The 10,100-nt window shown below is 49.5% G+C and overlaps 2 protein-coding genes across 2 annotated transcripts in view; one reads left to right on the top strand and one right to left on the bottom strand.

Annotated features, from left to right (window-relative positions):
• Positions 1-402: 402 nt before the first annotated feature.
• Positions 403-2,137, top strand: LOC119325906 (cinnamoyl-CoA reductase 1-like). The gene is made up of 5 exons (XM_037599630.1): positions 403-672; positions 766-920; positions 1,017-1,199; positions 1,280-1,632; positions 1,722-2,137. Exons 1-5 carry the CDS (start codon positions 510-512, stop codon positions 1,903-1,905), a joined length of 1,038 nt encoding a protein of 345 aa, XP_037455527.1. The 5' UTR covers positions 403-509; the 3' UTR covers positions 1,906-2,137.
• A 4,172-nt stretch (positions 2,138-6,309) lies between these two features.
• The window catches only part of LOC119321517 (cytochrome P450 716B1-like), an 11,466-nt gene continuing 7,675 nt past the window's right edge, over positions 6,310-10,100 (bottom strand). The window contains exons 3-4 of the mRNA XM_037595164.1: positions 6,705-6,878; positions 6,310-6,618 (exon numbers count right to left, since the gene is read on the bottom strand). Of these exons, the coding sequence (XP_037451061.1) occupies positions 6,310-6,618; positions 6,705-6,878 (483 nt within the window). The remainder of the gene's footprint in view (positions 6,619-6,704; positions 6,879-10,100) is intronic.

The following is a 10,100-nucleotide window of genomic DNA, read 5'->3' as shown; positions in this document are numbered from 1 at the left end:
ATTCAAACACAGATCGCAAAAGAGGAATCCAAGACATAATTCAATAGCAATACGGCGCAAGGAAAACCAGCGGTGCTTTTGTCATGGAACGACGACGCGCGAGGTCGTGGACCTTTCCGTGGCAGCAGGAAGGATTCGCTTCGCGGAAACGGAATCTGCCCTGCTCCAATGTCGACTGAGCCCCAAACCCACTCACCGGGTCGCGCCGCTGAATATCCAGTCGCTGGCTGGCTGTATCACTCCATAAACAAAACGAGCTGCAGCCTACCCTCTCACGCACTCGAGCCCAGGTAGTATTGCATCGCAGTTTTGCTGTGCTGTCGTGCAACGGTGCCTCTACTTTCCAGTATAAATAGTGGAGCACGCTAACCGAACAGAACACACATCGATCAGCAGCAGCCTCAAGCAAACGCAAACTCGTACTGCTAGCCCGTGTAGTTTGTTAAGCAGCAAGCTTGCATCCACACATCGATCGGCCGACCACCGTGGTCACCGGACACCAATCCACCATGCCGTCCATTGACAAGGCCACCGACAACGGCGAGATGAAGCAGCGGCAGCCGGAGCAGGAGCTGGTCTGCGTCACGGGGGCCGGGGGCTTCATCGGCTCCTGGGTCGTGAAGGAGCTCCTCCTCCGCGGCTACCGCGTCAGGGGAACCGCCAGGGACCCCGGTAAGTCCCTGTTTACTTACACCGTGCGTCAGTCGATGATGGATCCCTATTAATTCTGTAGTAGATAATCTAATGGTGGAGTCGTTTGTGCAGCTGACCAAAAGAACGCACACCTGCTGGCGATGGAGGGCGCCGAGGAGAGGCTCACCCTGTGCCGGGCCGACGTTCTTGACTACGACGGCCTCCGCACCGCCTTCCGCGGCTGCCACGGCGTCTTCCACGTCGCCTCGCCAGTCTCCAACGACCCGGTCAGTTCACTTCCTCTGCTCTGCTCACTTCTTGCGATTCTAACAAGCGCCGCGTACTGAGTGGCTTACCTCGTGCTCTGCTCTGCTGCCTTGCAGGACCTCGTGCCGGTCGCCGTGGAGGGGACGAGGAACGTGATCAGAGCGGCGGCGGACGCGGGCGTGCGGCGCGTGGTGTTCACTTCGTCCTATGGCGCCGTGCACATGGACCCCAACCGCAGGCCCGACGCAGTGCTCGACGAGTCGTGCTGGAGCGACTATGAGTACTGCAAAAACACAGGGGTAAGAATACTCTGCTCCATCCCACCCGATCATTGTTGCCACTTGCCACTGAACTGAACTCACCTGATCTTCCTGTGCAGAACATGTACTGCTGCGCCAAGATGATGGCGGAGATCACGGCGACGGAGGAGGCGGCCAAGAGGGGCCTGGAGCTAGCGGTGGTGGTGCCGTCCATGACCATGGGCCCCATGCTGCAGCAGTCGCTCAACTTCAGCAGCAGCCACGTGGCCCGCTACCTCACCGGCGCAAAGCCCACCTACCCGAATGCCGTCGCCGCCTACACCGACGTCCGTGATGTCGCCCGCGCGCACGTCTTCGTCTACGAGCACCCGGACGCGCGCGGCCGCTACCTCTGCATCGGTGCCGTGCTGCACCGCGCGCATTTCCTTCAGCTCCTCGGCGACCTCTTTCCTCAGTACAACATAACCGCCAAGTACGTAGTACAATAATTTGAACCTGTTTGATTCGATTCTGGGCGTTGCTTGCTTGCTCACCATCGATTTGGTTGGCGTGCCCTCTCAGGTGCGAAGACGACGACAATTCCATGGCCAAGCCATACAAGTTCTCGAACCGGAGGCTGAGGGAGCTCGGATTAGAGTTCACTCCGTTGAGGGAAAGCTTGTACGAGACAGTGATGTGCTTGCAGAAAAAGGGCTATCTGCCTCTCCCCGTTGTTCCCATAGCACAGAAGCGTGCGTACTTGTAACAGGGCAGGACAGGGGATAAGCCCATCTGATGAAACAACAAGAGCAAAGCCGCAAGAACAAAAGAAGATACTATCCGGATTTTGGAGCTTCAGCATAGAATTAATTGTGTATTCCTACAAAGCACAGTGTGGCATGTAAATAGAATTAAAACCACAATAAGTATTTTGGAACGGAGGGAGTACTACCTCCGTCTAGGTGAATAAGTCATTCGCGCAGTTCTAGGTCATCGATTTGAGGAATTAAACATATGTTATATGTCATGAAAAGTACATCACTAGATTTCTACAAGGATGTAGTTTCTAAATATATATTTTTATCACATATAATACATATTTAGATGGTTAAATCGTCAACCTAGAACTACGTGAATGACTTATTCATCGAAACGGAGGTAGTACTATTTATTGTGTAATGAATGTACTTCTACCCATTATTAATAAATTCTTCTTTTCCCAAAAAAGTAAGAACGGTACCTTAATTTGGGATCAATAGGGGAAAATGTGTCTTGCTCTTGCAAGTCTGATCTGTACACAAGTACCATATTTGACTATGATGTTCCATTTTTTTTTTACTTTTCCAATTTGTTTTCGTTTGGGTGGCCATGTTATTTTAATTTTTTTGGAAAAGGGGGCGGTCGGTTCATGTTTGATAGAGATAGTGATGGCTAGTTGCAGATGTGAGATAACACACAGATTTATCATCAACATACACTTGTGTCTGGATGCGTGAGATCACCGTAGCATCTCCAATGTGGGATTTTGGCCATATCATCTCTTCTCAATAGTTTGATCAATGACTGGAGCCGCTCTGGCGTCTCACATATTCTTGGTTCCGCAGATCGCCTTGGCGGTTGGGCTGCTTGCCTGCCGTGTGCATGGTTTTCAGTTCATATCGTTGTGTCCATGTCCGGATTGTGTTCGTTTGCATCATCTTTCTTGGCACAACAGTTGTTCAGCGTGGATCATAATTGCTTTTTTTGCATTTCTTTTTTGTTTTTTATCTGCATAGGCATAGCATCGGACTTTGCTTCTTGCCGATGTGATCGTTTGTGTTTGTGTTTTTAAACTCTTTTGTGCATAGACTAGGTCTGTGCTCATTTTTTTTATTTTATTTTTTTGAAAATGGGCAAAAGATTTGCCACGTATATTAATTAAGAAAGAATAGAGTTTGTGTTACAAACACCCCTTAAGAATACACGGAAGAATCACTCTCTCGGCATGATGGACCCTAGCTTCTTAGCTCCGGCGGCGACCCAAAATGATGCCTCCCTTTTGATGTTGTCGAGAAGAACCGTAGGCGGAGCGGCCATGTTGTGGAATACACGAGCGTTTCGCTCGTTCCAGATCGTCCATGTAGTGAGCATGGTGAGCGAGGCCATGGCCTTCCGGTTGGGGACGGAAGCATCAGTCAACCCAAGCCACCAGTCTAAGGTGGAATGCCTCAGGGGCCAAGTAGAGGTGTCAATGTGAATGAGTTGCAGCCACGCCTTGACCAAGCCCCATAGGCGAATGGCGAAACGACATTTGAAGAAGAGATGGTCAACCGATTCATTCTCACGCATGCATAAGGGGCATGAGCCACAGTTAGGCCAACCGCGCTTGGCCAATCGATTCGCGGTCCAGACTCTATTTTGGATGGCCAGTCAAGCAAAGAACTTGACCTTGGGTGGAGCCCAGATTTTCCACATTGCATGCTCCAAGGGAGAGCGAATGAGGCCGAGAAATTGCGCTTTGTAGGCGGACTCCGCCGTGTAGAGGCCACTAGTAGAATGCTTCCAAACAATGTCGTCGTCAATATCCTCCTGTAGGTGAAAATCCCGGATGGTGACCCAAAGCTCGAGAAATTGTCTGAAGTGCTCTATAGAAAAATCGGACGTCATCTTGATCTTTTTAACCCAAGAGCCATCCTTTAGTGCTTCCCGCACCTTCCAATTCTTCCTCGTTGACGCCGCGTAGATGAGAGGGGCCAAATCCATGGGTTTGCGGTTGTGCACCCACGGAGAGTCCCAAAAGGGGGTGCACGCACCATTTCCCACAATAATAGTTGAGGAGGCATAGAAGAAGTTGTAGTCTGCGTTATCGCACGGGTTGCCCATGCCAACCCACATCTTAGTTGGCTCCTTCCACTCAAACCAAATCCAACGAATCCTCAGTGCCCTAGCAAATTTCTCCGTGTTTAGCACTCCAAGACCCCCATTGGCAATTGGGCGACAAACGGTGTCCCAATTAACCTTGCATTTGGCCCCGGTGGTCTTGTCTGTTCCCTCCCAAAGGAAGGCTCGCTCAAGCTTGTTGAGATTTTTGAGGGTGCTTGTGGGGACGACGAGCGTAGTGATGAAGTATATGCTTGGGAGGCAAGCACCTACTTGACCAAGGCGGTGCGTCCCATATACGTGATGTTTTGCCCGTCCCAAGGGACCAACTTTGCCGCCGCCTTATCCTCCAAGAACTGAAAGTCCACCTTCCTGAGCCGCCACATAGAGAGCGGGAGGCCTAAGTATTTCATGGGGAAGGATCCGCGCGCCGCCGGAAGGTTTTGAAGGATGTCCGACAGGTTGATGTGCCCACATCGGATTGGGATGACCGAGCTCTTGTGAAAGTTGGTAGCTAGACCGGTGACATCGCCAAAAAGACTAAGGATGTTGGAGAGGTGGTCAATATCGCGCTTGATGGGTGCCATGAAGACCGCCGCATCGTCCGCATAAATTTAGTTCTACCCATTATTACTAAATTCTTCTTTTCCCCAAAAAAGAAAGAATGATATCATAATTTGGGATCAATAGGGGAAAATATGTCTTGCTCTTGCAAGTCTGATTTGTACACAAGTATCATATTTGACTATGATGTTCTATTTTCTTTTTACTTTTCCAATTTGTTTTCGTTTGGGTGGCCATGTTATTTTATTTTTTTGGAAAGGGGGTGGTCGGTTCATGTTTGATAGAGATAGTGATGGCTAGTTGCGGATATGAAGGTGCAAGAAAGGCTAGCAATGTGAGATAACACAGAGATTTATCATCAACATACACTTGTGTATGGATGCCTGAGATCACCGTAGCATCTCCAATGTGGGATTTGGGCCGTATCGTCTCTTCTCAATAGTTTGATCAATGACCGGAGCCGCTCGGGCGTCTCACATATTCTTGGTTCCGCGGATGGCCTTGCCGGTTGGGCTGCTTGCCTGCTGTGTGCATGGTTTTCAGTTCATATAGTTGTGTCCATGTTCGGATTGTGTTCATTTGCATCATCTTTATTGGCACAATAGTTGTTCAGCGTGGATCATAATTGCTTTTCTGCATTTCTTTTTTGTTTTTTATGTGCATAGGCATAGCCTCGGACTTTGCTTCTTGCCGATGTGATCGTTTGTGTTTGTGTTTTTAAACTCTTTTGTGCATATTCCAATTGTGCATAGACCAGGTATGTGCTCATTTTGTTTTTATCCACTTGTTAGTACATTATATGAATCAATAAAAATCGCTTTTATCAAAAACAAAAAACAAAAGCTCAGGTGCACATGTTACCAACGTCTACAACACCTCGACTACTTGTCTTGAGTTAAAAATAAACTAGAAGAGTTGGGCGCGCTTTGCTGCGCCGTTGCTGTCATTGAGTTTCATAAATTTTTTACTCCATTTATATCAAAATATAGGGTGTATTAGTTTTTTAAAATGTCAAACCTCTTTATGTTTGACCGCATTTATGTGGAAATATATCAATATCCACAATATAAAATCAGATTTTTAGATTCATCATGGAATGAATTTTCATATCTCATTTATTTAGTATTGTGGATGCCGATATTTTTGGCTCTGAACATGGTCAAAGTTCATTTATTTAGTGTTTTGACAGGCTTTTCGTGGTGTGATTTTGTGTTATCTGCTAATCAATTCATACTTATGTGGAGAAATATTCTGCGCCGATGACTGCATGTACGATATTGGTGTTATAGTATCACATGTTGGTGCTTCTTTTTTCTAAGTGATGAGAGTGTGCGGGATTGGTATGATTTTATAGGTCGGTTGCTTTAGATTGATTTGAAAAAAATGTTGACCCAGTCAAAATCATGAACCAAATTCAATATTTAATTTCTCATTTGAATGAGAGAGCTCCAAAATTAGAGGGCATTCTAAATTAAATTGAGTGAGAGATTGTTGACTCGGTCAAAATCGGTGACCCAATTTTAAATTGATGGCCTCAATTGAACGAGAGGCCTCCAATCCTAGGGAGCTTAGTAATATAGTAGATGGCACACAAGAAAAGTCATGATAGTAATGTTGATTTATTTTTGATTTATTACTCATCACACATACACGTGCAGCAGCAGCTACATTTTCGAATGCAATGCGAACGACGATGACAGTAATTGCTGTGAAGCACGATCACGATAGTAATTGCTGTGAAGCACGATCACGGTGGAGGGGAGGTCCTGTGCTGGATTTGGATGGGCAGGCCACGCAGCGGCGACGGCATGGGGTCCCTCACGAAGGTGTTCTCCTTGCAGCAGAGCTTCCATCTGAACTGCCTCACCAGGTGGTGCATCGTCACCAGCGTCTCGATCCGGGAGAAGTCTATCCCGGGGCATAGCCTCGGGCCGGCCCCGAAGGCGACGAAGGAGCACGGCGGCGCTGCCTGGTTCTCGAACCTGGACGGGTCGAACTTGGCCGGCTCGTGGAAGATGCTCGCGTCCATGTGCGTCACGTTCGCCGTCCAGAACACCTGAAAGCTTTCAGATCAGCTTATTTCTCGGCCTCCGACGACTGTGGTAGCTAAGCTAGGTGGTGAATTACGAACTAGCAAATGACCTGCCATCCTTTTGGGATGAGGTAGCCGTCGAACTCGACGTCCTCCAGCGCTCTTCTGAAGTTGCCGAAGATCGGAGGGACGGTTCGTAGCATCTCCTGCGCGACTCGCCATGTGAACTTCATTTTCGTCAGATCTTCCCAGGTGAGAGCCTCTCCGTCGCCTTTGTTCATGCACTACCGGACTCGCGGTCTATGCCTACGGCCACGGGCCGTCGGCATAGGCCCCTAGGCCGTCGGCATAGATCTATGCCGACGGCAGCCATCGGCATAGAGCCGTTAGTCTAGATTACGTCAGCGTACTCCTGTCAGACCGTCGGCATAATAATGCCGTCGGCATAGGGGGGTATGCCGACGGCCCTGGCGTAGCCGTCGGCATAGTTTAGCCGTCGGCGTAGTTTTCTGTCTGACGGCAACGGACGGCGCCGTCAAACTGCTGGCGGTCAGGAGGCGACACGTGGCAGGGCTATGCCTACGGCAAAGCCGTCGGCATAGGTTAAATCTATGCCGACGGCTTTGCCGTAGGCATAGCCCTGCCACATGTCGCCTCCTGGTGTAACCTGGTGGCATGGCTATGCCTACGGCAAAGCCGTCGGCATAGATATAAATCTATGCCGACGGCTTGGCCGTAGGCATAGCCCTGCCACATGTCGCCTCCTGGTGGCTCCTGAGCGTATCTATGCCGACGGCTTTGCCGTAGGCATAGTTTTTTTTTTATATTCCCTGTTTTCTCTTTTCCAATTCATTTGACAACATTTCAAAACAGAATAATATGAAATATGACAGTTCATCAACATCATTTAAACATAGTCAAGTTCATGATCATAGATCATCACCGGCGAAAGTCCACGAACATAAGAGTAGTGCAAGACATGAAACATCATAAAAGTTGAAACATGAAAGACATAGCACAACGGCCGCATACACGGAATCATCATCGACATCAAGCACCACCGAGTCCACCTCCTCCAAAACCACCACCACCACCGAGTCCACCTCCACCAAAACCACCACCGAGTCCACCTCCGCCAAAACCGCCACCGCCAAGTCCTCCTCCGCCAAAACCGCCACCGCGACCACCATCACTCTGCCAGATCGGAGTGACTGGGGGCGACGGAGAAGGAGTCGAGCCACCGGTCCCCTACATGTTTGAAAGAAGATTCAAACGGTAAATATGACATGATAGTGTTGAATGAACGAGAACTAGTTTGTCATTAGTTAGGCAAATTTACTAACCGGAGTATCACCGCCTAGTGCCAGCCATTCCTCGAACGTGGGAATGTGTGGGGCGTCTCCCGCAGGTGGTGGTGGGGGTCCAACTTGTGGTGGCTCCGTGCGGTTAGTCCAAGACGCCAACATAGCCTGGATGTTAGTTAAACAAGTCCACTTAGAAACAAGCCGTGATCAACAAAGTTAGAAGGAATGAAAGTGCAAATTTGAGCTTGGTTTAAGAGGGTAAAACTAACCGCCATCACTTGACGGCTGTAATCATCGTTTGCCTTCACTCGTTGCAAGTACTCCCTCACCTCAATATGCCTATGCTCGAGAAAGGTCTGATATGCCTACAAAATTGAGGTTGTTTCTAAGTGGGCGGTGATGAAAATAAACTAAGAAAGATAGAGACAAAGAAGATAAGGGGAAGTACTTACAGCACGTTGGCGGACTAAGGGAGGCTGCGAACGCCCCGTACTCTCTAACGGGCTCGGTTTGGTAGCTCGAAGCCGTGTGTACGAGATCGACGGAGTGACCAAGCCATCGAAACACGGATACCGGCCATGGGACTTACCCTGGATGGCCACCACCGCCGTGTCGTCGATCTGAGACTGGGCGACCTCAGGAACGGGAACATCCGGATGCAACTTCTGATAGTTCTGAGTGTAAGACTCCAGGTGTTTCTCGGTGTTGCCGTGGTATTGGCTCTCGCCATCCTTGCGATCACTCCGCTCGCGGGCCAGATTCCACGACTCCATGTCTGAGAGCGGCCTCTGCAACTTGTCCTCTGCAACGTCAAACAAAAGTTAGCCATACATAAGAACATGACGGTAAAGTAGAACCAAAATGCATCTTTCATATAGATATACCTTCATGGCCTTGAAGCCCCAGTGGTTCCCGTTTCCTTGGCCGTGTGTCCCGTCTTTTCCACGATTAGCCCGGGCCTTGATGCTCTTGGCAACAAACTCTGGATCGTCACCGACCCACCTATCCACCAAACACGCCCATCCGCCATGCCTTCCATAGCACCAACAAGGAACAACCTATGCAAATTTTGGAAGCATGACATGTGAGCACGAAACATATAGTTGACTCCTTGAAACAATGAAAAGTCAGTAATAGTTACCATCATGAACTGCTCCCTGCTCATGGTAATTTTTTGCCTCTGTGCTTGAGTTTTGGTCATCTTTTGTTGTAGGTAGATGTGGTACTACTGTGAGACGGCAACCCAACGCACCTCGTACTACAACTGACGAGCTTTCTTCTTTGCAGACGCAAGTAAGACCATGTCGGCTCTGGCCTTGTGCTCATCAAGAACTCTATAGAGTTGCTGCAATCATGCATAAACCAGAAGCAAACAAGGCATGATTTGAGTGATTCAATGATAAACTATGAACGAAACTAAAGACAAGTGATTCAAAAGGGAACTTACCCAAAATTTGGTGATCACGGCCTTAGCGGCCGTCCCGTACTCCGCGTTGCTGCAAGCCTCGTAGTGGGCCTAGCTTGTGGCCAAAACACGCAGCTGTGGGTCCCTATCTGGCCGCGGGCAGAATAGGCCAGGACAAAACTGCTTCAACAGGACAGTGAGAAGGCCGTTCGGTTTACGGCCCTTTCCATGAAGGATCCAGTTACTGCAAAAGAATCAAAGGGTTGCCATGTGTACAATAAAAAAATGTTGTCATGTGTTGAAAGTATGATTGAGATGCACTTACTCTGTCCCCGCAGGTTCAATGAGCCACTTGTGCGCCTCGATAGAAGGTGGTGTAGGTACTCCGGCATTACCACGCAGCCACCCCTGCGGAGCACCCGGTGGAAAGTCACCCCACAACTCGGGGTCAACCTCCCCTCCACCCTCCTCGCCCTCCTCGGCCTCCTCCTCCTCGGCCTCCTCCTCCTCACCCTCCTCCTCCTCGACATCAGGAATATACTCCTCCTCCTCAGACTCAGAAGCTGCATCAGCATAGGAGGGCATCGAAGAAGACCCTCCTATTTCGGACACGGCCCGGAGTTTTTTGGCCCGGTTGCCTCTCCCCCCACCTCCTCGTCCTCTAGGGCTCTCCCCCCACCCCCTCCTCCTCTAGGGTCTCCTCCCCCGACCCCTCCACCTCCCTGTGAGGTGCTATCCTCGCGTAGTCGGGAGGGAACCTTGTGGGCTCGTCCACTCCGAGTAAGTCCTCCTTTGAG

This window comes from Triticum dicoccoides, chromosome 6B, assembly GCF_002162155.2.
Source record: "Triticum dicoccoides isolate Atlit2015 ecotype Zavitan chromosome 6B, WEW_v2.0, whole genome shotgun sequence".
In the NCBI taxonomy this organism is placed as follows: domain Eukaryota; kingdom Viridiplantae; phylum Streptophyta; class Magnoliopsida; order Poales; family Poaceae; genus Triticum; species Triticum dicoccoides.
The sequence above is the reverse complement of the archived record's forward strand: the minus strand, read 5'-3'. Positions and strand labels throughout refer to the sequence as shown.

Excerpts from the sequence above, each read along its gene's own strand:
- LOC119325906 (XM_037599630.1), top strand. The coding sequence starts at position 510 with ATGCCGTCCATTGACAAGGCCACCGACAACGGCGAGATGAAGCAGCGG. Across the intron at positions 1,200-1,279 it reads AGTACTGCAAAAACACAGGG|AACATGTACTGCTGCGCCAA; the intron begins GTAAGAATACTC and ends CTTCCTGTGCAG. Across the intron at positions 1,633-1,721 it reads CAGTACAACATAACCGCCAA|GTGCGAAGACGACGACAATT; the intron begins GTACGTAGTACA and ends GTGCCCTCTCAG.